Source organism: Daphnia pulex, chromosome 7, assembly GCF_021134715.1.
Source record: "Daphnia pulex isolate KAP4 chromosome 7, ASM2113471v1".
NCBI lineage: Eukaryota > Metazoa > Arthropoda > Branchiopoda > Diplostraca > Daphniidae > Daphnia > Daphnia pulex.
Genome location: NC_060023.1, coordinates 171622 through 198885, shown reverse-complemented (window position 1 = coordinate 198885; position 27264 = coordinate 171622). Strand labels below are relative to the sequence as shown.

The 27264-nt window shown below is 39.1% G+C and overlaps 5 protein-coding genes and 2 long non-coding RNA genes across 11 annotated transcripts in view; 6 read left to right on the top strand and 1 right to left on the bottom strand.

Moving 5' to 3' along the window:
• LOC124196773 (probable glutamate receptor) overlaps positions 1-22139 on the top strand; it is a 104707-nt gene extending 82568 nt beyond the window's left edge. Inside the window, exons 19-27 of the mRNA XM_046591990.1 lie at positions 18292-18442; positions 18508-18798; positions 18912-19074; positions 19167-19665; positions 19744-19893; positions 20098-20334; positions 20399-20539; positions 20684-20866; positions 20964-22139. The gene's annotated coding sequence lies outside the window, so the exon portion shown is untranslated. The remainder of the gene's footprint in view (positions 1-18291; positions 18443-18507; positions 18799-18911; positions 19075-19166; positions 19666-19743; positions 19894-20097; positions 20335-20398; positions 20540-20683; positions 20867-20963) is intronic.
• LOC124196787 (brachyurin-like) lies at positions 253-2211 on the top strand. Its single transcript, XM_046592011.1, has 8 exons — positions 253-565; positions 627-810; positions 876-1051; positions 1119-1214; positions 1281-1438; positions 1506-1789; positions 1856-1943; positions 2011-2211. Exons 1-8 carry the CDS (start codon positions 385-387, stop codon positions 2113-2115), a joined length of 1272 nt encoding a protein of 423 aa, XP_046447967.1. The 5' UTR covers positions 253-384; the 3' UTR covers positions 2116-2211.
• Positions 4393-6355, top strand: LOC124196783 (chymotrypsin BI-like). Its single transcript, XM_046592005.1, has 7 exons — positions 4393-4594; positions 4664-5023; positions 5087-5182; positions 5246-5403; positions 5467-5849; positions 5915-6002; positions 6061-6355. Exons 1-7 carry the CDS (start codon positions 4450-4452, stop codon positions 6151-6153), a joined length of 1323 nt encoding a protein of 440 aa, XP_046447961.1. The 5' UTR covers positions 4393-4449; the 3' UTR covers positions 6154-6355.
• Positions 6876-8798, top strand: LOC124196785 (chymotrypsin BI-like). The gene is made up of 8 exons (XM_046592008.1): positions 6876-7096; positions 7156-7342; positions 7414-7598; positions 7669-7764; positions 7833-7978; positions 8045-8355; positions 8415-8502; positions 8574-8798. Exons 1-8 carry the CDS (start codon positions 6907-6909, stop codon positions 8670-8672), a joined length of 1302 nt encoding a protein of 433 aa, XP_046447964.1. The 5' UTR covers positions 6876-6906; the 3' UTR covers positions 8673-8798.
• LOC124196800 (brachyurin-like) lies at positions 9476-12614 on the top strand. 5 transcript variants are annotated; one of them, XM_046592032.1, is made up of 11 exons: positions 9476-9686; positions 9974-10016; positions 10359-10464; positions 10525-10628; positions 10736-10782; positions 10845-11011; positions 11073-11239; positions 11314-11406; positions 11474-11610; positions 11667-11945; positions 12017-12614. In XM_046592032.1, exons 6-11 carry the CDS (start codon positions 10911-10913, stop codon positions 12095-12097), a joined length of 858 nt encoding a protein of 285 aa, XP_046447988.1. In that variant the 5' UTR covers positions 9476-9686; positions 9974-10016; positions 10359-10464; positions 10525-10628; positions 10736-10782; positions 10845-10910; the 3' UTR covers positions 12098-12614. The 5 variants fall into 5 exon arrangements, with proteins under 5 accessions (XP_046447988.1, XP_046447990.1, XP_046447991.1 ...); XM_046592034.1 differs by lacking the exon at positions 10359-10464; XM_046592033.1 differs by lacking the exon at positions 9476-9686 and having other exon boundaries at positions 9942-10016.
• A 1689-nt stretch (positions 22140-23828) lies between the features above and the next one.
• On the bottom strand, positions 23829-24565 carry LOC124196807. The gene is made up of 3 exons (XR_006875830.1): positions 24107-24565; positions 23949-24047; positions 23829-23884 (listed from the first exon to the last, which is right to left on the bottom strand). It is a non-coding gene; the product is annotated as an uncharacterized LOC124196807 (long non-coding RNA).
• Positions 24566-25038: 473 nt separating this feature from the next.
• On the top strand, positions 25039-25624 carry LOC124196768. The gene is made up of 4 exons (XR_006875820.1): positions 25039-25079; positions 25159-25273; positions 25356-25466; positions 25526-25624. It is a non-coding gene; the product is annotated as an uncharacterized LOC124196768 (long non-coding RNA).
• The last annotated feature ends 1640 nt before the right edge of the window (positions 25625-27264 follow it).

Below are 27264 nucleotides of genomic sequence, written 5' to 3'. Positions count from 1 at the left end.
TTGAAAAAAATTAAATTCCCCTACGTTATCCAATAAATTACAAAGTGCATGTCGTATCTATCGAGGACCCTGTTGTGGGATCGAAAATCTATTTTTATGCAACTTGTATTGTCCCTATGACGCACATGGTAATAAGCCTCTGCAATTCTAACACAACAAATTCTAATTTCTTCAAGAAGATTAACACTGGTATTATAAATTGCTGTCACATCTTAGACTTTCGTCTAATCTTTTTCAAATAGGAAAGTTATTTGTAATTTACCTTGAACGATTATCGGTAAAATGACATGGCAAATGGCTATCCAGCCCCGCCCAAAATAAGGTATAAAAAGCGGACAGCAAACCCATCAAAATCCAACACAAACACCAAATTTGCTGGCTGCCATGGCGTACTCGTTTAGTCATCAGAAATGGACGGTGATGGCATTATTCCTTATTGGATTTTTGTCTTTTGGTTGGGCTGCCATTCTGTCCCGGGAGACTCAACAGCCTTGCATAGCCAATGGCAAGTTGAAATCCTTCGCTCTGGATCAGAATGCTGATTTTATCCCACTAGCCAATCAAGGTATTTCACCTATTTATTATTTCAAATAGTTAATAATTTTTCATTGAATGTTTCAAATTAGATTTCAAATGCGGAGTGGCCAATAGTGCAGTGTCAAGGATCGTCGGTGGGGAAGTGTCGGAACCGAACGAATATCCCTGGACGGTTTTTCTGAATCTTTACTTTTGGAGTGGAGATAGAGCTACTTGCACTGGGACTTTAATCGGATCCAAATGGATCCTAACGGCTGCCCATTGCACCTTCGGGTAACTTTAACCAGCTTTAACAATAGTTTATGCAATGTAGAATTTGAATCGTGAATTTCTTCAAGGGTTGTCAACATTTCGGTGGTTTTGGGGTCGCACGATACGTCTGCTGGGAACGAACCTCATCGTCAAACTGTTGTCGTTCCTGCTCAGAATATTAAAACTTATCCCGGTTATTATTACGGCAAAACGGAAGACGATATGGCGTTGTTGGAACTGCCCCAGGAAATCAACTATTCCAGTAATAATTGACTTAATGAATTATGAATTCAATTCAATCAAATAGCTCAATTTAAAAATATGCGCAGAATATATCTTACCGGCCTGTCTTCCGTATTCGGATGATTCCGACCAAGTTGGAGATCCCGTGACTCTTGCCGGATGGGGAAACTATTCCAGTACCCGTACGTATATTTTTAATTTATTTTTATTCGAATCAAATTGTTAATTAATTTTGATTTTGGATACAGCGGACTCGGGTTTGAGTCCTGAATTACGCAAGGTTCAAACGTCAGTTATTTCTTCATCCGGTGACAACGGCCAATGCCAACAACTGTGGGGCAACGGGCCCTTTTCCGGTGACAAAGTCATTTGCGGCGATGGATCCACCGGAAATCGTTTTTGCTATGTAATTTATCCTAAAGTTTAAATGAAAACGTTCGTAATTTTCCTGATTTTTTCTCTATTTACAAAAGGGAGATGATGGTGGGCCGATGAATTATTTCAACAACTTGACGGAATCGTACACGGTCGTAGGAGTGGCCTCGCTAGGTGACGCTACAGTCAACTGTCAAAGTTCCCGATTGCCTAATATTTACGGTCGAGTCCGGTACTACCTGGACTGGATCTACAACAACACTGATATCGCTCCTACTCCAAAACCGACAACCACAACGACAACCACCACAACAACTACAACCACAACGACGACCACAACAACAACCACAACGACAGAAGATCCGACCGTCTTTAGTTGCAGGTAAATAAAACAAAGAAAAGCCATTACTTTTTTCAGTGTGATGTAATAATAATTTGATTAATTTAGAAACAAACCGGACGGTATCTACGCCAATCCATTCGATGATTGTTCAATCATCTTCTACATGTGCTCCAATAGTAACAAATACGAATACGTAATTACATAAATTAAAGATAGCAACAAATAGTTTGGTATTAATTGCTGATTTCACTAAATTGCAGACTTGCCCAGATGCTGGAACTGTTTTCAATTCGCAAATTTGTGCATGCGATTTCCCATACAACGTACCGGCGTGTGGAGTCTCATCTTCGGATCCGGCCCAATAATTCTTCTGAAAATTTCCTCGGATCAAATTTATTTCAATTTCTATTGCTATTGTATTGCAAAATAATCTTACTGAAATTATACAAAATTGAAAATTCCCATATCGTTTCTTGTTTTTATCTTTTTATTTTTCAAATCTTTTATTTGCAATTTGCTTAGCGTTACTCATTTGTTTTCCATCGTATTCCATTTATTCTCTCTCCGACCTTCCGAGGGTTTTTAAAATGGCTCCCTTGAGGTTCGATCATAACAAAATATTTGTTAAAAAAGAACCCGATTATTGTTACAGTTTTAAAATCCTCCTGTTTGTTTAATGTGTTTAGTGATCTAATTAATGCAGATAAGTGTGGAGATGAGTCAGATGAACAGTTATATTTTCTTTTGTGTTGCTGAATCATGTAAGAGATAACCTATGCCTTGCTCAGTCTGGTTTACATTATCTGTTTTGCAATTTAATAACCTTTTCAATTTTTTTATCTCTGCTTTTTTAAAATAAAGTCTTTGCATTTGTTTGTTTACAGTAATTGTGGCTATATGTCAATAATGCCTTCAACAAGTGTGGGGGGATACAGCATTCGATAATTTTCTCATTGCATATCATAGGTTCATTTTGCCTATGTTCAATTATATGGCATTATTGAATTGATTATGATCTGATTCCTCGTGACTTTGCTGCCTGCTACAATAGACAATCCAGCGAATTTGTTCCTTGAAAATCCAATCCCTTGTTCCATGTGTTTATAAATTATACAACACATTTTTTTTATTTCAATGCCAGCATTCACCATTCCTAGTTGTTTTATTTTATTTTATTTTATTTGTTAGATCATTCGTGGCTCCTAACAAGTTCTTCTGGCAGACGGCATTTTTGCGGACTTCCTTTTGGAGTGGAGATTTGGCAGGTGATACATTTATCGACGGCTGCTCGATCTTTGACTGACAAAGTGGGACGATTGACGTCATAACAACCCCCCACTGTTTGACTAGTTGCGCTATTTGAACAAAAAAATGATAAAAATCCCCGCTATAATCAAATAAATTACAAAGTGCGTGTTGTATCAATCAAGGATCGTGATTGGGTACAACAAATGACAAGACGAATGACGGAAGATCCGACCGTCGTTAGTTGCACGTAAGTTTTAAAAAACAAACACACTCCCTTTTTCAGTCTTATGTTATAATAATTTGTTTAATAAAGAAACAAACCGGACGGTATCTACTACGCCAATGATGATTGTTCAACCATTTTCCTACTTGTGCTCCAATTACAACAAATACGAAAGCGTAATCACATTGAAATTGTAAAAATATTTTGGTACTTATAGAGCTGACTTACACTTATCAACTATTGCAGACTTGTCCAGATGCTGGAACTGTTTTCTATTCGCAACTTCAAATTTGTAATTCGCGTAACGTTACTCTTTTGTTTTTCCTATAAACACCTCTCACCCTCCCCCTGCTCCTACTCCCCCACTCCCCCCCAATGTTCTGTAATGTACCCCTCGTGGTCGTTAGAATTTTGTTTGCATTAATAGATTTGGATAGTTTAAGTTTTCAAATCCCTTAGCAGATCCATCGTAATCACTAATAAGGTATATAGTAACACCAACCGTGTGTATGATGTTTTTAAATGAACCATTAATGTCTGCAGATTAGTATGAGATGATGCAGCCAGCATGCAGGTGAACTTTTAGTTCCTCTTGTCCTGATAAATCATAAAGGTAATACTTTTCAATCAGATTTACATAAATCAGTCTTTTGTAATTTGTTATCTGTATTTTTTATACAAGTCATTGCTTACACGGTGCTCTTTACAAGTGTTATGAGGTAATACCTAGCGAGACTGAGAACACAGGGATTTAATTGTCAGTTTGATAACATTTGCTTAATTCCATGCCTTTGATAGAAATGCAGGTTCAACCCACACTGTCGGTGAGATATTATCTTGAAAGGCAAATGAATCTCGAAAGTAAGATTTTCCAACACAATCTTTATACACAATTTGATAGATTTATTGATGGCTCACCACCAGCACGATGGTGTAGACCCAATGATCCAGCAATGCCTGCCATCCAAATAACTATTCTGTGTAGAGTAGTGCTCAGCAATGAGTGACGAAATATGAATTCCGTGCGTTCCTAAATGAGGTCACCAAACCGTTTTCTTAATTCATCGGCACGCAATAAGTCTTAAGTCTTAACTGCATATTCAACAACGATAAGAACGGTAATTTCCATTTCTTCATCTGCCTCTCTGCATATATAAAGTGAGCATTTCAAGCACACTAGAACCACTCGATACTTTTTACTAACGTTGGATCATTTTCTCTAGGTAAAATGAAGGTGATCTTTGCATCCATTGTCGTCTTATTCTTCGTGACGAATTTGCTTCCTGCCACAGTTGGACAACCTGGCGATGTTGTTCCTTGCAAAACCGACCCTTTGTCCGCCCGAGGAGTAATTTGGCACCAAGAACCAAAAGGTTAATCAAACCCTTAATTTCAATATTTACCAATTTTCATTTTGATAATTTTGTTTCTTGATTTCACAGCTACCATTCAGTGCGGTGTTGCTAATCAATTGAACTCGCGGATCGTCGCTGGATCGGTCGTGGCTCCCAACGAGTTCCCTTGGATGGCCTTTTTGCGCATTTACTTTTGGAGCGGAGATTCGGCACAATGCGGTGGAACAGTCATCGACGGCCGCTGGATCCTGACGGCAGCTCATTGCACTTTTGGCGCTGTCAACATTTCCGTCAGCCTAGGAGCTCACGACATCACCTCCACCAGCAACGATAACTTCCGGCAAGAGTTCTCTACTCGCAAGTGGATCACTCATCCGTCTTGGAGGTATGGCGATGTGGAGAACGACATTGCGCTCATCGAACTGCCCTACGCTGCTTCTTTGTCCAGTAAGACTTGATTAACCATTATCAATTTGCATCGAATTTTATAAATTAATTGTTCTCCCTCAGATTACGTCCGTCCGGCTTGTCTTCCATATGCGGATGATTCCAATCAATTTGGCAATCCCGTCACGCTCATCGGATGGGGAAACTACTCCAGCACTTGTATGTGGATTACTTTTTAATTACAACAGTTGAAAGATATTTAATTGATTGATTGATTTACAGCCAATACCGGATTCAGTGCCTACCTGCGGAAAACCTTGACGACTGTCATCTCGTCGGACGGCACCAACGGTCAATGCCAACAACAGTCTGGAGTGGGGTCTTTTTCTGGTGATAAAATCATTTGCGGAGATGGATCTCAAGGCCGTCGGTTTTGCTATGTAATTTATTTTTGATACTTTTTGCCACATTTTTTGTTGTAAAACTAATTGTAATTTGCAAAGGGTGATGATGGTGGACCGATGAATTTGTACGACTCGTATTGGGGAACATATTCGGTTGTTGGAGTTGCATGGATGGGCGACAGCAGCGACAATTGCCAGGATTCACGACTGCCCAACATCTACACTCGAGTCAGTTATTACGTCGACTGGATTTACAACAATACAGATATTGTTCCCGTCCCCAAACCTGTTACCACGACGACCACAACGACGACGACTACCACCACAACAACCACAACAAGGCCCCCTACCACCACCCCAACAACTACCCGATCAACCACCACTACCCCGACCACAACTACCCCGACGACGACTAAAGCAACTACTACAGTCACTGATGCACCCACTCCTAGTACTAGTTATCCATCAGAGTTTGATTGCAAGTAAGTGGTTTTGTGACATTAATTTAATACGATACGGTTAACACATTTAAAAATGCATGAAATAGAGGGAAACCAAATGGAGTGTATCCAAACCCATGGAACGATTGCTCCAGAACATTTTTCTATTGCTCCAACGGTTACTCTTATGAATACGTGAGTCTTCGAATATTGTTTTCTTTGAATAATGGTTTAATCTCGCCTTTATATATAGATATGTCCGGATGCTGGAACGGTTTTCAACGAGTTTATCTGCGATTGTGACTATCCATCCAACGTGGCGGGATGTTGGGATGAAGTGAAATAAAAAGTTCTTTTTTTAAAATTCATTTTCGATCAACTTGGAAAAAAAGGAAATTATAACAAAAACTGATTTAGACTTGTAGCAGTAGTAAAACGCAGTTTTATGTAACTGACGAACTGTGTCATTGAAATTGCTGAAAACTGATAAAAGTCTCTTTTAAAATGACGAAACCCGGATTTGGAATATATTGCCATTATGTACCACACATTTTGTTCTCCAATGACGTGATAACTTTGTCTATCAGCTTGTCGCCAGTTGGAATCGATTGCAGCTGCCGATCCCTTTGTCGGTGACTTCATATAATTCCCCAACTTTTTCAGATGTATTAACAATGAGCTCACTGTTTGATAACTAGAAGGAAAGTCGAAAAGGTCCAAATTTCTCGACAGATTTTATTGAAATCTGGAGGTGGCGACGGCTGACCTGTGTTTGCTCTCGGTCCAGAGTAGCGACGGGAAACAAAAACTTTCTTCATTGATGGAGGCGTAGAAATATTTACTTTTTAATCCCTAGGCTGTGAAGTTGACATTATCGGAGAATGTAAATCCTTGAGTCAACAAAACTTGGAGAAATGGACGAATCCCACCGTTTGGTTTTCACCCACAGGTTTGAAACTATTTGAGACAGTTTTGTGCTTTTATCTTATCATTTTGACAGGTTGGATGTTTCGTGGGCGCTGCGTTCTGAACTATGGCCACCCGTCAATAATCATGACATGATGGATGATATAAACGGGCAGTGCATTGGCATTATCGAATGCAGTGTGAGCTCGAAACAGGACGCAACATGTCGGGTCAACGAGTCGCTCTTTTCGTCACTTTTTTCCTCGTCTCGGCGATTAACGTCGAGGCTTTCATCAGCGGCAAGGTTACGCAATGCCCCGCATTCCGGCTCAGTTCCATTTTGACTAGCCATTCTTCAAAGTATCACCTACCAGTCCAATCAGGTAAATATTTAATTCAATCTCTTCAAATTTAATCTAACCAAACATTAAATTTTAAAAAGGATATCACATTGGATCGCAAAAGTCCAGCCATGAGGAGAGGATCGTCGGTGGCCAGGAAACGACTCCCAACGAATTTCCTTTCATGGCTTATCTGGAAGTGAATTTCTGGAACGGCGACATTGCCAAATGCGGTGGAACCCTGATCAGCAACCGCTGGATCTTAACGGCCGCTCACTGCACTGTTGGGTATTTGATACAATAATAATTTTAAAAAAGTTTAGAATGTGAGTAAAAAAGTTTTTAAAATGAAAATACAGAGCCGTCAAAGTGGCCATCACTTTGGGAGCCCATGACGTCAATCCCGGCAGCAGCGACCAACACCAAGTAACGTACACTTTGGAAGGGGCAGACGCTCAGTCGATCAATTATCCTGGATGGTACATTGGCAAAGTTGAGGACGACATTTCACTCATCAAATTGCCGCAAGACATTCCTCTCAACCGTAAGCATAATACTTGGTCAAGTCAGTAATTTTATTTCAACATTTTTGTTTTTCTATTTTAATAAAAAAGAATGGATCCGACCATCAGCATTACCTTACTCTGACGACCCTAAACAAGTTGGCGATCCAGTTGTCTTGACTGGATGGGGAAATTTCTCTAGCACTCGTAATTTACTTGGTTTCATTCTATTTTTTAATAATAACTGACGTACTGAAACAATAAAAATTACGCAGCTGACAGCGGATTGAGTCCCACCCTCCGCCAAGTTGACACCACAGTCATTCCATACACCACCTGTCAACAGAATGCCGGAGTCGGATCCTTTTCAGATGAGAAAATCATCTGCGGTGATGGATCGCAAGGACGTCGTTATTGTTACGTAATGCCAAATTTTGACAAATTCTGTTGCAACTCGTATTTTATCCTTTTTCCTTCGGGATGACAGGGAGATGATGGCGGACCAATGAATGATTACCGAGAAGACGAACAGGAATGGTTCGTCATTGGTGTTGCCTGGTTCGGAGAAAAGACCATCGATTGCCAGAGTTCGGCTAAACCCAATCTGTACGCTCGCGTCAGCCACTACGTCGATTGGATTTACAATCAAACTGGAATCCCGCCAAGACAGAGGCCGACAACGACCACTACAACTACCACCACTACAACTACCACCACTACAACTACCACCACTAGACCTCCAACGACAACTACTATAAGAACAACAACAACCGAAGATCCAAACGTTTTTAGTTGCAAGTAAGTCAATCAAATGACTTTAAAAAAATAATTTTTAATCGATTTAAATTTCTAATCAGGAATAGGGAAAATGGACTTTATCCATATCCTGATCTGGAATGCACCAAATACTTTTACTATTGCTCTAATGGAATGGCTTATCTTTACGTAAGTATTATTTTTTTTAAATTTAAATTCTCTATTTTTTTAACTAATTTTAAATATCAAAATGAAATCAGGATTGTCCCGTTGCTGGTACCATCTTTTACTATGCAATGTGCAATTGTGAATTTCCTGGAAACGTTCCCGGCTGCGAGGACTACACTGGGGAGCCGTAAATGGTCACTCCAACGATGAAGTTTTGAAGATTTGATGGAAAAAACAGAGTTACATGTAATCATAATTAAATCATCTGCGTTATGTAATCGTCTTGAACCCCCTCTAAATAAACTATTGGCGATTGATTGTTTATTTCAAATGTGTCACATAAAATGCAGCCTGCAAATAGTCATGTTTCCAACAGACAGACACATCATTGTTGATTGCAGACATTTGACAATGGGAAAATAAATTTAGTTGATTTTAATTTGAAATGAAAAGTTGTGGAGAAACGAGGATTTGTTGGATTTAATTATGAAATTTAGAAACTGCCTAGTTATACAATAAAGCCATTTAGATATTGATGGATAAAATCAGATTAAAGAATGTATATTGATAAGAAAAGAATGTGTCTCTAGTCCTACCCATCGTCTATCTACAGACTTCAGTCAGATAAAGTAATCAAATAAATGAAACTAAAAAAAAGTTGTTACTTATATGAGGTGGAAAGATTACACAGATTTTTCAGTTTGAAGTGATTTTTAAAAATTACTTTTGCTTCAAACCTTGCTTTATATTAAGGAAAGAATGGAATTGAGATCATTTGTTTCGATTTTCGAAAAACCCGGGGACATAAATAAAAAATGGCCGTTACCCCGTTAGATGACTCTTAAGTCGCTGGCAAATTTTGCGTAGCAGACGACATTGGACACAATCAACACATGGCGGAGCCAGTTTTAGGAACTTTTTCTCAACGAATTAACGTAATTTTTCTTTAACGAATTTTTTAAAAACGTACGAAATTGTGTTTAATTAAGTTTTTCAAACTTTTTATGTCGAAGTTTTGAATGACATAAAAAAACTGATTTCATTTCTAATTGACATAGTTCAAAACACATTAAGTAGGAATGTAAAGGCAGGTAAAGGCGTGATGCTGGTATTGCCTAGCAGGTTTAATCTAGTTTCTGTTTGCGTATTAGCGTGCAACTTTATCATGGTGGCTCTATCTCGCTCTATCTACACATCCATACGTAGTAAGTGATTTTTTTAGTGACAATTGTTAACCTTTGAGTGTTATTTGGTAAATTCTAAAGACCTGCCAGTCTTTAGTCTGCTAGCTAACTACGGCAGGTGAGCATGATTAAAAATTCACCTTTTCTTACTGCCACTGCCACCTTTCTGTGTTTTGGTCTTGTGATGTCCTGAGCCGTAGTTTATCACTTGATCAAAGTTCTCAAGCAAGTCTTGACTTATTTAGTTGGGTGACCTTCATTGCTAATCAACTTTATCAAACGACAATCTTTTTATTCCTTGTGCTTAGGCAGCAGCTGAAAATACTGTCACCTTGGAAAAAATATGACCAGGTAATTACTGTTGATGACTATTAAAAGCTTTTAATTTCATCACTTACAGTTTTTGAAAATAATCTCTTATTGCTCAAACAACTGGTTATTGAATCACATATTTAGTTGTTTTCTAGTTTTTCTTTTGACATGACATTTTATATTCGTCTTATCAAATAACGAGTCGTAAGGTTTGCAATTATATAGTCAGATTACGTACATGGCTCCAATCCTTTTATTTACGTACTTTTAATTGTATCATGTCATCATCTTCACCTTGTAACAGTATAACAATCCTATGTAAATCATACACACCTACACTTGACTATGTAGATAACACAAATTTGTGTGCTACTATTACAGGTATCTCAGTAAAATACCGTGTCATTTATCATATTGTGTTTTGGGCCTTGCGATAAGCTAAATCACCTAAATGATTCCTTGGACGCCGGCTGATTCGAGGGCCCTGGTTCGTTCCTTGTCGTTTATTATGTTTACAACTCATAATAAAGTTTATTTTATTTGGTAGGATAATGGAAAAACGACCAGGTTCTACCGGTTGGCACACAACTGAAATTTCCGCCCAGGCAACAACAGATTTGCGTCATACTTTTCAAGACTACAAATGAATAGGTAAATGACGAAACTAGAAGAATAAGTTGATAAAATGTGTATAAAACGAGCCTTTTAATCATTCGTTTTTCTTCATTTCGCCATGAACGTTCAACTTATCCTTACAGTCGGTTTCGTCTGTGGCTGCTTTGCCCTTGGGAATGCAACTCTCTTGGTAAACTTATATTTAAAAAAATATATCGTCGCCTAATTTTTAAATCCAATTTCTAATAATAGGATTTCCCCAGTAAAGATTCGAGGATCGTAGGAGGTACAGAGTCGGTGCCCGGTGAATTCCCTTGGATGGCCCATCTGACAATTGCGAGAATGGGCATGCAACGTGAGTGTGGAGGTTCACTCATCAGTCAAAATTGGATTATGACTGCAGCTCATTGCATGGACGGGTAAATTATTTTCTCGACTTATTTCATCAAATTTAAGTAATTCAATTGAATTTCATAATAGTGCTGAATCGGTTACGGTCGTCCTAGGAGGTCACAATTTGAATATCAACAATGCTGATACAGTCACTTTGCAATCAAAAGAATTCTACATTCATCCTAAATATTCCAGTCAGACATTCCCAGATGACATTGCCCTCATTAAACTCCCAGTCAACGTCGTATTCACTGGTAAATATTGGTTGGCTTATGCTCTGTTGTTTTAATAATTTACGATCCAATAATTTTTTTAATTGGATTTACAGCTCGAATTCGATCGGTAGTCTTGGCAGATCTGGGCAATAGAGATCACGTAAACGACACGGTTATAGTCAGCGGATGGGGTTACTACTCTGACGGTGATTTTATTAATTTTTTTGGCCTTTTGATTGTAGAAATAATATTCAACCATTCCGATTTTCTCAGCTGTTGAATCGACTAGCGACGTATTACTCAAAGCTTCTACGACTGTCATCTCCAACGAAAAGTGCAGTGAAACGTGGGGTAGTATCATAGCCAGCACTATGATTTGCACTAATGGAACACGGGGCGGAATTTGCAAGGTGCCATCAATCTATTCTATTACGTAAAATTGAAATTCATTGAATTGTTGGGATAGGGCGACAGTGGCGGACCGATGGTTTACTCTGTCGATGGTACGTGGGTTCAGATTGGCATCGCTTCGTTCGGAGATAATCTTTGTGAGTTGATGAAGCCGAAGGGCTTCACTCGAGTCCAGTCTTACTTGAATTGGATTGCGTCAATCACGGGCGTGTCCGTCGCCACTACGCAACGTCCCACGACGACGCCATTCTCCTGTCAATCCGATGGCATTAAATCCAATCCTTATGATTGCAACTCATTTTACATGTGCTCCAATGGGACTCCCTATCTATTCGTAAGTTTTAATAATCAAGAAACTATTTGTGATAGATTAGCTAACAAAAAACGAACCTTTTACACATTTAGAACTGTCCTGGTGGATTGGTCTTTAATCCTCAACCCCAACAGTGCGACTATCGCCAGAATGTCCCTCGGTGCAATTATTAATGTCAGTGGGAACTGGAATTAGCCTATTGTTAAAGATGAGTCGTGATTTCTCGAATAGGTTACGTCGAAAATTAACATGGAATGAATAATTTATACAAGAATGGTGTGTAGCTTTGACACGCTCCTCTGATACCTAACTAAACTCAATAAACATTTTGCGATGCAAATTGGCTCAGCTGATGCCCATGTGTCTCTTTGGGTTTGTTCCTTGGCCTTACATGAAGATGATTTTCCCTGTCATTCTCCTTTCACTTCTCCCTATTCGCCACTTGATTGTCCCTCGTGTAGTTGAGGATCGTTTTCTCAAGTCCCTGGATAGTAGCGAACATTAAATTTTCCAGTTCCTTCTTCCGTACTTGATATCGTGGGAGATTTCATTTTTGACACATTATAAACTTATTGTTTAGTCTTCTGAGTTTTGACCATCTAACATGAATTAAAATTTCGGTTTCATGGAATTGAACCGTTTTGTATTGTTGTCAACTCGTCCTAGAAATAAATTTGAATGTTAAAAGTACATGCACAAACAGGAGATGGAAGGATTCATCTAGTCTACCTATCTATGCTGTCAATGGATCAAGTCAGAGCCTCAAGTCAAGTTAATTGGGTAAGGGTAACTTATTATCTTGTTGTCTTCTTATAACTCTTAAGCTGTATCTCATAATATGTAATATGTTGTTGATAATTTCCGACTATACTCACACCGATTTTAGTTTGATCGTTGATCTCTTAATTGATTGATCTAATTGATGGATTGCGTTAGTTTTGATTCTGTTAAACAATTCCTCCGATTTTTTCTCTTCTATTTTCACTCATTTTCTAATGGCAACACCGCTTTCAGTTTCCAGTTCTCCCGGAAGTTCGTCTGCACTCCGCAGTACAAAAGCGGCTAAAGTTCTCAGGGACTCAGGCGACACGCGACAGCACAGACGTTGTATGGTGAGGCTGCCATCAGGATAAATTGCAAAGTTTCAGTATCGAGTTTTTGCGAGCATATTGGGGAAAATGAGTCAGTTTACGCAGAAATTTGCTTGTTTTTCTCTATTGCCTAAAATGTTCCCTGTTCCGTTATAGCCGTTACCTCTTAACGTGATTGAAACTTGAAACAAGTCAGTCAAATTAAGGAAAGGTTTGAAACAGCCCATGTGCCCAGCAGATCACATTGGTGCAATAAGTGAGTCATCTTCCCTTAAAAAAAAAATTCTACAAGAAGATCACACAATCACACCACCACTTAGCACCTAGATGCAATAGAAGCAAGTCTAAGTGTACTGTGTGATTTTTAAAATTACCTCTGTTTGTGAATAACCCAGTGATGTAGGACAAGTATGTAATGAAGTGAACTCAAACATTCAGAAACTGCAACTCCTATCTATGTGAATCAGCCAGACAGAATGTTCAGTTCACCTAATAGCATTTTTAAAGAAGTGAGGAGAACGTCAACGCTGGTGTGGAATCGTCGAAAAGCAACCCAGTTTTTTGCTAACTTGTTCATGAAGGTTCAATGGAGAAAAACGTCGAGATAATTTTTCATCCTTTCATTCAACAGCTTCCACAATGTGATCAACAAGATTATTGAGTAAGCATCTCGTGGTTGTGTGTTTAAGTAAAAATGACTTTTTCTGGATATTTTGAAGAAATTCTTTATTTCTCTTTTCAGACTCTGGAATCTTTGGGTCACGATCTACATGGACGCCAATGCTGATTCATTACAAAACTCATCTTTGTCACCTAATAAAGTGAAATTCTCGAAGAAATTGGCTTTGGTGATGAGTCATACATGACACTACTCGAGCCCCCATCAGATGAACTGTTGCTGCAGTTTTGGCCAAGACGGAATTTGAAAAGCCCCTCTATTACGAGCTGTACTGTCTGAGGCAGGTGACTAACAAGGATATGATTCATATGATTTCATTGTTGCATACCATTCAATCACTTTTTTGGTTAATAATTCGTTATATTTTGGCAGCAAAAATTGCTAGAGAGGAATTTCAATCGATATTCAAGGTTGAGTAAACTTGTGCTAATGACAGGAAACTACGCCAGCTTCTACGGTAGTTGCAGATTACGTGAGCCCGTAGATGTTCCCAAGTACTATAATATCATCAAGGATCCCATGGACTTGCGAATGGTTGAAACCAAGACTACAAAGAGAAGCCACCAATGATTTAACGATTCTTTCGTAGTAGTTGGTAAGTAAAAATGTAATCTTAAATTAAACGAGCGCAGACGCGCATTGCTGTGCTAGTCAGCGACATAGTATTAGAGTTTCAAATTGCTTAACGAATATCATCCCGTAGTCTGCTTTTCTTCTCCCTTTGCTTTTGTTGATTGACGTATATATTCGTTCGTATCTTCATAATGTCTTATCTGTGCCTGTAAAGTGTCGCCGATTCGTGAATTGATTGGTTGGCCATGATCGCATCGGACTCGATCACCGCGATGAACCGAATCTTCGGCGTGCCAAATTAGATCCACTCACCATTTGACATCGCAAACCACTGCTTGTTTCATTCAAACTGCTGGATAGCCTTCCGGCGATCGGTAAAAGATTCATTTCTCACATTTTGTGATTTTTGTTTAAATTGTGAAATTATTTCATTATTTGTTATTTTGGGTTTGTTTTAGTGATGGAAAGAGCTGCCATATCTTATCTCATCAATTTCAGGGTAAACTTTAATCTGGATTGATTTTTCTCTGTAATTGTACTGTCATTACTGATGTGATTTATCCCTTCCCCCTTTCTTAAATTTTTGTCGTAATTATTTAACTTTCCATTCTTAATAAGAAAACAAATGTTGTTCATTCAGGATTCGCCATCTGTCATGCCGGTCTATTAGAGCAGTAGTGAACGTTTTAGTACAACGGCGTACAGGATTGTCCCACGTCTTTCGGTAGGTAATTGATCTGGTTAACCATGAACTGTTTATCTCAAGTTGTTTCATTTTTAAATCCTACAGTGATTTAGTGTTAGTAGAAGTGTGTATATTTAGATTATGTTCGGTTAGTATTGACCATTGGGTTAGTTTTTGTCAGGTTCAGCTTGTGAGTTGTGTAGTGTTAAGTTAGTACTTGCGCAGTCTTTTTGTACATAGATACAGACATGGGGAACAGCAGAATAAAAATTTTAAAGGGGAAGGAGGAATCTAACCCGGGACTTTTCGTTTCATAACACTAGGTTCCATAACCATTAAGACATGGTCGTGCATCCGCTGAAGACTAACTCTGGAAGAAAGTCATGTATCCTTTAGACGGGGATGAAACAGACAACTTTTTAAATGTTGTCTGTTCAAATATGCATATTCATATTAATTATTATTTTCGTAGAGGTGAGGTTGGCTAAGGGTTTTCATTAGAAAAGGGGTAAGGTAAGGTAACATCCATCATCATTTTGGAGGTCGTTTTTCTTTCTTAGTTGGCTATTTGTTGATATGATTTTTTCTTGTGTCTTTGTGTCTTTCTGCAGTCTGATCTGATTGCGGATGACGGAGTCCTTTTAAGCCATAGAGAATTGCGCCGGATCCACTGACGAGGCGACATTCGTTTTGGTGCCTTCTCTATTCCAGACTTTCCAGCAGCCGGGTAGCAGCACTCGAACAGTGAGATAACTGGAAGGAAAAATACCCATTTGATAAGGTAAACCAGCCAGTTATTCCCAATATTTTTACATTGATCGTGGCTTACCGCAATGCATTGTTCTAATTTTGCAGCTGAGCGACACTAGATGAGAAAAACAAAGCGATGCTCAACCAGAAATGGCTTATTACATGAAAAAGGAAGTAAGTTTTGCTCAATAGAGGCACCAAAGCTCAACAGTGTCTGAATTTTCATTCGTTTTAGAAATGGAACTTAGTTATTGGACAGGTAGTGATGACGCCTCAACGCTTAGCAATGCTGATAAGATACACTTATACGCCTGTTGCTCTCCTTATCCAAATGCCGGAGTAATCAAACCAGGTGATTGCTGTACTATTCAAACCTTTTCAGACAACGGTAAAATGCGCGATTATTTCGTTGGAAAATACTTTTCGTTGTCCTGTGTCAATACGCTGAAAAACTAAACAATTTAAAAATTCATCTCTTGGAAAGATGTGGATAAGCTTATTCTTCACATAAAGCATCAAGCATGAGATGTCTCCACGTAGCGGATTTCTTCTTCACGAACCACCAGACTGCGGTAAATGTTGCTGGCTCAGCCTCTTGCCGGTGTAAGTACGTATTTATTTTATTTTTTTTTAACATACTTCTGGTTTATAACCTTTTATATTTTATGAAATAGAAATCCCTTTTTTGAAAGTTGCCGCTCCAGCTCCGGTTTCTGGTGTATTTGGTGAGTCTGAATAGTGAATAGCAATCCGTTTCCTGTTTGAACGAGCGACGTCTTCCGCTCCGTGTGTAATATTTAATGACGAAATCGACACCATCACTCCCAAGAGAGAAACGGCTCACCGAGAGATGGAACGAAGGATTGTTGGCCGACGTCTCACCTTCATGGATAGTAATAACCTTTGTATTTTTCGCCTAAATTTCTTCAAATACCATACAAATTTTATTGAACACAGATCTTGGCAGTCGAGACAGAAATATTCCTTTTTTTAATGATTGGTGCTGAGTGCTGACGCCTTAGATCCTGCCTTAAGAAGAGCTGGCTGGACTCTCACTTAAAATACTAGACTTCGCCGCAAGGGAAAAGATTCTCAAAGTGGTCTGCAAGATCCTAAATTCTTGGCTTTGAACACACCGGAATACGTAGGAACGGATGTGTTTGCCCTGACGTCCGAGGCTGAGAATGATAGGCTTGATTAGGTGAATTAAAGATTTGGTATTCTGTTTTTCACTTCTCAGTTCTCACCATAAGTTGACTATATCTGTATCTTAGAGCTTTTGGACTTTATACAGCATATTAGCTTTGGAGTCCATATATTTGGCTACTTAGCTATTTGGGTAACTTGGTTATTTAAAAACCGTTCCGTTACCGTTCGGCTCTCACTAGGTGGCTAAAATTATGTCCACCAGATGACACGACCTTTTTCGTTCGATTCGCCATTTAATTTGGAGACGATGATCGTAAATGCAGGTAAATATCTCCAATTCTCTTTTATCCTGACACCTGACATTGTTTGTTAAATAAATGGAAATTCTTCCTTGTATTCTTTAATGTTGAGAATGCGAATCATTTGTTTGTTAATTTACTGTTAATATAGGTTATATTTATAAGCCAATAATCATTTTATTCTTTCCAACAGATCTGCAAACACGAAGGTTATGAATTTCGTTCTTGTGGTCAATGGAGTTGGGCGCTGGTTGCCGTTACTGGCCTTTTGCGACGTCTTGATATCAGTTTGGAATAAAGGCTCTGGACTCTGGGGAATCCTCATTCATGCTCGAGGTAACTTTGCAGTCAACATTTGTGAGGATTTTTAGATTCGTTAGTTTTTTTTGCATGTCTTCGTTGTGTGTTTTGCATGCAAGAAAACCTGCAGACAGGTCGGCTAGTTTTTTCCGCTTGGGTCACGAGAAACATTACGTAAAACTGGCATGCGGTGGTGTAGAGGTCAATGTAAAAGACAGGGTAAGGTTAGCTCCTGTAAATGTTATTCATTTATGTTAAATAGCTGCTAGTAGGATCTCATTGTTGATTTACGGTTACAAAATCCATAGGCCTAGAGTTCAGGTATTGTCAATCAATCATTCGATTTGCGTGTTAGATACTCCTAAATCAGTTTTGGAAATACGATTTTTTCCCCCCGCTTCTCCTGGGTGGTTACTTAGGATCATTCAAGTTAATTTTTGAGTTAAGCGTTGTGAATGTAGAGGACGAACTGTGACAGTCTATCGAGCTTTAGCAGTTGCGTCAAATTTATTATTTTATTAATTTTATTCAATCATTTTATGAGAAGCTTTGATTTAAATTTTTTTAAATTAATAATTTACCTATTTTTATCTCTATTTTGAGATTTTCTGCTCCGGCCGCAGGTGCAGGGATCATGTGTTTGAAACTTAGATAAGTTTGCAGTAGAATATTTTCAAAAAAGCCGATTGTTGTTCAAACGGTTCGAAATGGAAGATTTATTCATTCACTGAAGAAATGAGTCAAATGACTCAAATGTCAATTGGTATATTTTTTGAAGAGACTAAAGTTTAAGCCGTTATCATTTATGATTTGATATTTATTTTGATATTGGTTTTTTTAGACCCAACCCCAACAACGTCAACCCGAAGAAAGAAAAAGGCCCATTCCCATGTCCTTCACGCTTGAAGGTCACGAGAAACATTACGTAAAACTGGCATGCAGTGGTGTAGAGGTTGGGTGAGAATGACACGTGTTGCTTCATTATCAAGCAGGTAGAATAGCCACAAGGATAAGCTATTTGGTATTTTGGTATTCATTTTGATATTGGTTTTTGTAGACCCATCCCCAGCAACGTCTACCTAAAGAAGGAAATAAAGGCCAGTTTGCATTTCAATCGAAGGTCATGGAGATCATTACGAAAAGGTGTCATACAGTGGAGAAGAGGTTGGGTGAGAATGGGACGTTTTGCATCATTATCAAGAAGGTAAAATAGCCACAAGGCTTGAGAGGAGGGGTGAGAAAAAGTCGTATAAAAGGCGAGAGAAAAGTTGACTGGGATCAGTCGAGTGAGTGTCTCCGATACGGCAACAGCTGCATTATTCGTCCTAATATCAGTTCGCAATTATGGGTAAAAATTCATTTTAAATTTCGAATCGTAAATCTATTCTATCTTGTTTTGAGTTGTTGATACGATTAGTTATCTTCGAAAAATAATATCCAATTGTTTATTTTATTGCATAGTTAATTATGGCGTTGTGTTGCTGTGGGTGTCGTATCGTTGATGTCGACCACGAGAGAAAATCTTTTAAAAGGGAAGAAAAAAGGCAACGGAAGTCAATCGAGTGAGCATCTCCGACCATGCAGCAGCTGCATTCTTCGTCGTATTATCAGGTCACAATCACGGGTGAATATTCTGTATTTCTATGTGGAATTTTGTATCAATTTCTATTTTTTCTGTTTGATAATCTGTCCGTTATTGTTGAATATTTAATGTAGTCTGGTTATCTATGCTGTCGTGCTGCTATTGGTTGTTGTATCGTCGATGGCTGGGTGGACGGCTGGTGTTCCGATGTCTCCTGGATAAGGCGGATACCAAACCGCAACGCCACCGCCTTACTACACAACAACATACGCAACGACCAGTTACTACACCGAGGTTGCACAGTTGGGTTTACAGTTAAGCCACCAAGGATCCAGATTATTACACCACAACTTGTGTTGCTCCTCGAGCTACACTACCAAGACGCTAGAGTACTACACCGAGGCTCCCAAGTACTACACCACCAAGGCACCTTAGATTACGCAACTACGTATGCTGCCCCAACCAACGACACCGAGGCTTCAGCTTATTACACAACCAAAGCTGTCGGAATTCTACACTGGAGCGCCCAAGTACGACAGAAATCAGTCAAGTTAGCTTCTCCGACACCCAACACGGCAGCCCTGAAGTTTCGAATAAACTTCGCTTCAAACAGTGGAACGACAAAGAGTGAAGGTGAGCTCTTTATTACTGTAATTTTGTGGAACATGTATTAATGACTTGTTTTCCTTCCTTGTCTGTTTTACGAACAAGACGAATTCTACTGCAATCGCGTCGAATTGAATAGCAAAGACAACACATTCGTACGTGTACACCGCGTCGTTAAACTTGACATTGTTGGTCGGAAAGCCGAACTTGACGATGGCCGTACCATCACCTACGACAAGTGCGTTATTGCCACAGGTAAACATTTTATTCCAAACGAAATTCGTCTTTAAAAGTCTCAATGATTACACCTTAATGAAATGTTGAATAAGTTTGATAGTCTTCCTGCTCGATAGTATCTAAGTCTATTTACACTGCTAGCAATTTATTTCTGTGAATTAGTTTTACGAATAGAATTAGTTCTAGGAATTCCTCTAAAAATAGCCTTTATTTTCTTGTTAGGTAGTAAACGAAAATCTTTTCCAATCCCTGAGCGGTGCCCTTAAAGATGTCCACGAGCACGTCACGCTGTCCCGCAACATCGATGGCGCTAACACATGCCGAGTCCTCTAAATGTTTAACCAATGGACAACCGAGAAGGTGAAAGCGGAAAGTGTTAATGTTTTGCCCAAAGCTTATGTTTAGGCTGCAATTTTGGAAGACGACGAGGTTGCATTGACCTTAAACGATGGTCAAAAGGTAAACAATTATTTCAGTACATGTTTTAGCGATGTTAATTAAAATCTAGAATTCATTTCTGCAGATTTAAACTGACCATGTCGTCTCTGTTGTCGGTTAGGACGCGAACACGGGTTTGGCTGTCGCTTCTGGTTTGGAAATAGATTCCAATTTTGGTGGTTATCGAGTCAATACCGAGCTCGAAGCACGATCGACCATCTGGCTTGTAAGAATCCTTGAACATTTTATTTCATATTGATTTTATTGCTTAAAACTTGACCAACAATGACTGCTCTGATGTTGTTGTTGGATAGTAAGTTCTTGTTAAATTAGATTTTAATTACTGGGTTTGAACTTTATTTTTTATTAGGCCGGAGATGCTGCCTTCTTTTGTGGTATCAAATTGGGTCGTCGTCGTAGGGAATATCATCACTTTGCTGTTGTATCAGGGTGATTGGCTGGAGAGAACAATACTGGCAACGAAACATGGATGAACAACTGCAGTGTACTCTTCCCAAGTGCATTCTTCTTCGTATTATCAGTACGCAATCGGGTAAATATTCTGTTTTATGGAGTTTGTGTCAATTATTTGTTTTTTATCTGTTTATGTACCATATTGAATATTGATGTTTAAATTATTTACCGCATAGTTGATGATGGTGTTGTGCTGTTGCCGTTTGTCGTATCGTTGAAGGCTGGCTCGATCACTGGTGTACCAATGTCTCCTGTGTATGGTGGATACCAAGGCACCACACCGCCGCCTTACTACACAACGACAACATTCGCAACAACCGGTTACTACACTGAGGCCCACAACTACTACATCACCAAGGCTCCAGAATATTACACCGCAGCTAACGCTGCCCCGAGCTACATCATCAAAGATCCTGAGTACTACACCGAGGCTCCCAAGTACTACACCACCAAGTCACCGGAGTACTACACCTACACGTATGTTGCCCCAGCTTACTACACCGAGGTTCCCAAGAATTATATAGTTCCTAGCTACTACACCGAGGCTCCAACTTATTACTCCACCAAAGCGGCTGAATACTACACCGAGTCGCCCAATTACTACACCAACAAGGCTCCAGATTATTACACCACAACTTATGCTTCCCCGAGTCACAACAACGCAGCCCCGAAGTATTACTCTGCCTCAAGCTAGACAACTATAACTTAGGTGGCCGAGTAAAACGCAGCCCCGACTTACTACACAGCGGCTGCTCCTTCGTACTACGTTGAACCGGAACACTACACCGAGGCTCCAGTTTACTACCCCACAACCTACGCTACACATAGCTGCTACACCGAGGATCCTATGTTCTAACCTACCAAGGCACCTGAGTATTATACCACTACTTACGCTGCTCCGACCAACTACACCGAAGCTTCGAAGTATTACTCTATCCCGACTTACTACACCACTGAGGCACCTGAATATTACACCACACCCTACGCTTCTCCAACTTACTACATGGACGTTTCTGAATACTAAAGTCGAATTTTCAATTTTAATAATCATGTTCATTTTTGTCGGTCATATCTTAATAATTACTAGTTACTGGGAATTGTTGATCTTTAAAGAGAAAAAGAATTTTTTAACCTGGGTAATCACTTTGTACGACTTCTCTTGCCACCTAAAAGCCTTGACATTGCGACGTTTTCTGATTTTTATTGGATCTTTCCTATTTCGTATGTTGGAGGTGGCTATTTCTCTAGTCGCTCTGCATTCCGACATGTTCTAGTGTTTGGACGAACTTTATTTACAGGGCAAGATTCGAAACAAATGTACTGTGGTGTTAACTAAAAATTTTCGATGTTAACAGTTCTGTTTTTAACTTAAGTTGGGGTAAAAAAAGGTGTTGTAGAAAATGTTTGGTTTGCACAGCAATTTATTTAAAAAATCTGAACATGATCAGTCACAAAATATACAAGTCAAATGCTAAACATTTTTTTATTACAAGTTACGAGACATGGCCAACAACAAACTTTAAAAGGAATTGCTTTATTGTCCCACCTCCACCCACAATTCCACCACATTTTACAATCACATGCATAAATACATACACTAAAGTTAACCCGTTGGCTGCCACGCCATACAACCCGTAGGTTGTACTCTACTACTCTACGCGCCACGTCTGAAGGATCCGTGACCAAAGTGGGACTTGCCATTGCTGACAAGTCCGGGCTGACACGGTGACAGGAGAATCCATCACCGTATCGACAAGGGGGAAGTCCCTATGGTGCATTGCCTAACAGGCTTGCCTTGCGGCAAATTTTGGGCTTGGCGACACTCCGACCTCGCGGCATGAAATCCACGAGGCCGGCCAGCGCGGCCCGTGCAAAGGAGCTAGGAGAGAACAAAGGCGTGGCAGACAACGGGTTAACTAACACAAACACAAACATATTACCAACAACAAATGATGATCCGCGCTGACACTTTGGAGATACCGGCGACGTTATGGTGTCCATCTTCTCGAAATTTCCTCTGGATTACCTGAATAAAGAGACGACAATTCTTATTTACTGACATGCCAATGAAAGTTACATAATACAGAAAGAAACAATAATCAGGTTTTTTAGCTCAAATATTTAAATATGCAATTTTTTAAAGTTTAAATCAAGCTTGCAATGTTGAGAACTGTTAACAGAACAAAGCTCACTTGCTAGTCTTTAAAAAAAATTCCGGAAGTAAACCGGAAGTAACCACAGCGCCTCAACCATTGAGCTGTCGTCAAAATAAACCACATATTCGTGATCCCCATGAAATTTGGGGTCGATTAGGTGTGATTTAAACGAAATCCAAAATTTGGCCAAAATCGAGAATTTTCCTGAACTATATGTTCAGGAAAATTTTCGAAACCGGAAGTACGAATACGTAAAAAACAAAACATGAACTTTACCACAAATTTGACGAGGATCACGAATTTGTGGTTCTTTCGTACGTCAGATGAATATTTACTAAACTACTGACAGAAATGAGTAAACCGGAAGTAGAAAAAAAAATCAAATATCGAAAATCTAACAAGTGAGCTTTGTTGGGGGAATAGTTATCGTTAGTTATCACTAAATATTTCAACAAAATAACTGCCAATAAATGTTTAAAAAGATGTGCAAAGTAACTGAAACTGACTGTTTTGACAGCTACAAATTTGCAAAAAGCCATCTAGCGTTAGAAAAAAGAAACGTCCAAGTAAAACTTTGCTTACGCGCAAGAAGGGCCTGATTTTGGAATTATAACACAGACACAAACTTTAACGCAAGTAGACTATTGGTAGAAAACCTAAGAATATAAGTCAATTGTTGGGTACCTAGGCATAATCCCGTGGTGAGTGACTGCAGGTTTGGAACAGCAGAGGGTAGCGAAGTGGTCCAGAAACTCGCCAAGTCGCCAGTGAAGTAAAACAAATTGTGTTTAAAAGCAGTGAAGCTAGATGAGCGTGCGTCCTGAAGATAAGGATGGAGAAGAATGTTGTTGGAAGTCTCTCTTCCGTCATGGACAAAGATCAGCATTGGCACAAGAATCTCCGTGCCAGGACCACACGATTCCATTAAGAAACTGCGTGTTCTGTAAAAATAAATGTTTTACATTAATGAAAATATAACAATGAATAAAGCATATCAATCTTTACCTATACTAACAAGCACACTTTTCATTATATAAAACCGCTAAAATGGAAATCACAGCAACCAACAGCCTTACTCCTTAGGTTGAGGTAAATTTCCTGATGCTAAAGAAAGTGTCATGAAGTATTGCAGTAGCGTGGTGATAGGTTATATTGATGCTTACCTTTATCATACGGGTGAATGGTGCTGAATTTAGTAAGGCATTTGACGTGGTGTGGTTGGTGTGGTAGCAGTAATGGGGAAATACCTTGTCTCCACACATTTGTATTCGACAATATGTGAGCTTCACACATGAGTTTTAGGCTTTTGACAACATGATGGGTCTATTGTAGGGAAAGTGACTGAGCGCTAAGTCAACTTTTGGAATGACTGACAGTATGCATCATAAATCTCAGCGTCCTAATGCATCATAAACCTCAGTCAAGATAAACCTACACAAGTTACGAAGTTCAATTTGGTATAAGAAATCACAGGAATATAATCACAGAAAGTATTAATCAGCTACAATTTGTTTCGCCCTTTTCGCCTCATTTAACATTGTAAAAACAACAAAGGCGACCCTAGCGACATCTGGTAATGAGTTTTTAAATTTGAATCCTAATTTGGTTAATATTATTAAAAATACCCGACCGACAATAGAACCCCACCGACAATAGAACCCCAATATTTTATTTTTAAAAATACCTGACAATTGAACTCCAGGGCTCGACAGTAGAACTCCACACGCGACAATAGAACTCCGATAATTTGAGCTGGGACTGTGCAACCAACTTAGGATTCAAAACTCATTACCAGATGTCGCCAATGTCGCCTTTGTTGTTGTTGTATCGTGAAACGAGGCGAAAAGGGCGAAACAAAATTGTAGCTAATATGTACTTATATTCCTGTGATTTAAATTACCAAATTGAATTTCGTAATATATGTAGGTTTATCTTGACCTAGTTTCCTTATTTTTATACTGTACCAACTTATTTCTTCAAATTCTAGATGCATAGGCCTACTGTCAGTCATTCCAAAAAGTTGACTTAGCTCTCAGTCAATTTCCATCCATTAGGCCCATCATGCTGTCAAAGGCCTAAAACTCATGTTTGAAGATGAAGACCACATGGAGTGGAATACAAATCTGCCGAGATAAGGTATTTCCCCATGACTGCTACCAGACCATTACAATTCATATTTTCATAAAACATAGGTATTCTTGTTCATGAACCATAGGATCTTTTCTGAATCTTTCAATTTTGGTGGCGTACCCTGCCAGGCTGCCACAGCATGTTTGTTGTAATGTATGTTTTTACTTCTGTTTTTAGAAGACAACCCAGCTAAGAGATAGGTACAGTTATATTTCTCTTAGGTAAATTTGTGTAAATTTGTAACTAATGTAGAGAATTTCCTTGTCCCATTCCCACTTACAGTTTCAGAGACATGAAGCGTGTGAAGTGAATAACCTGCCATGTGTATGAACATGTACCAGATCTGCTTGATGAAAGTCAAATGCCTACTAAATTCATCGCCCATATGATAAGGTAAGCATCAGTACAACCTATCACCACACTACTGCAATACTTCATGACACTTTCTTTAGCACCAGGAAATTTACCTCAACCTAAGGAGTAAGGCTGTTGATTGATGTGAATTCAATTTTTACGGTTTTTTCATCATGAGCATTTCAGTGTGCTTATTAGATCAGGTAAAGATTGATATGCTTTATTCATTGTTATATTTTCATTAATGTAAAACATTTATTTTTACAGAACACGCAGTTTCTTAATGGAATCGTGTGGTCCTGGCACGGAGATTCTTGTGCCAATGCTGATCTTTGTCCATGACGGAAGAGAGACTTCCAACAACATTCTTCTCCATCCTTATCTTCAGGACGCACGCTCATCTAGCTTCACTGCTTTTAAACACAATTTGTTTTACTTCACTGGCGACTTGGCGAGTTTCTGGACCACTTCGCTACCCTCTGCTGTTCCAAACCTGCAGTCACTCACCACGGGATTATGCCTAGGTACCCAACAATTGACTTATATTCTTAGGTTTTCTACCAATAGTCTACTTGCGTTAAAGTTTGTGTCTGTGTTATAATTCCAAAATCAGGCCCTTCTTGCGCGTAAGCAAAGTTTTACTTGGACGTTTCTTTTTTCTAACGCTAGATGGCTTTTTGCAAATTTGTAGCTGTCAAAACAGTCAGTTTCAGTTACTTTGCACATCTTTTTAAACATTTATTGGCAGTTATTTTGTTGAAATATTTAGTGATAACTAACGATAACTATTCCCCCAACAAAGCTCACTTGTTAGATTTTCGATATTTGATTTTTTTTTCTACTTCCGGTTTACTCATTTCTGTCAGTAGTTTAGTAAATATTCATCTGACGTACGAAAGAACCACAAATTCGTGATCCTCGTCAAATTTGTGGTAAAGTTCATGTTTTGTTTTTTACGTATTCGTACTTCCGGTTTCGAAAATTTTCCTGAACTATAGTTCAGGAAAATTCTCGATTTTGGCCAAATTTTGGATTTCGTTTAAATCACACCTAATCGACCCCAAATTTCATGGGGATCACGAATATGTGGTTTATTTTGACGACAGCTCAATGGTTGAGGCGCTGTGGTTACTTCCGGTTTACTTCCGGAATTTTTTTTAAAGACTAGCAAGTGAGCTTTGTTCTGTTAACAGTTCTCAACATTGCAAGCTTGATTTAAACTTTAAAAAATTGCATATTTAAATATTTGAGCTAAAAAACCTGATTATTGTTTCTTTCTGTATTATGTAACTTTCATTGGCATGTCAGTAAATAAGAATTGTCGTCTCTTTATTCAGGTAATCCAGAGGAAATTTCGAGAAGATGGACACCATAACGTCGCCGGTATCTCCAAAGTGTCAGCGCGGATCATCATTTGTTGTTGGTAATATGTTTGTGTTTGTGTTAGTTAACCCGTTGTCTGCCACGCCTTTGTTCTCTCCTAGCTCCTTTGCACGGGCCGCGCTGGCCGGCCTCGTGGATTTCATGCCGCGAGGTCGGAGTGTCGCCAAGCCCAAAATTTGCCGCAAGGCAAGCCTGTTAGGCAATGCACCATAGGGACTTCCCCCTTGTCGATACGGTGATGGATTCTCCTGTCACCGTGTCAGCCCGGACTTGTCAGCAATGGCAAGTCCCACTTTGGTCACGGATCCTTCAGACGTGGCGCGTAGAGTAGTAGAGTACAACCTACGGGTTGTATGGCGTGGCAGCCAACGGGTTAACTTTAGTGTATGTATTTATGCATGTGATTGTAAAATGTGGTGGAATTGTGGGTGGAGGTGGGACAATAAAGCAATTC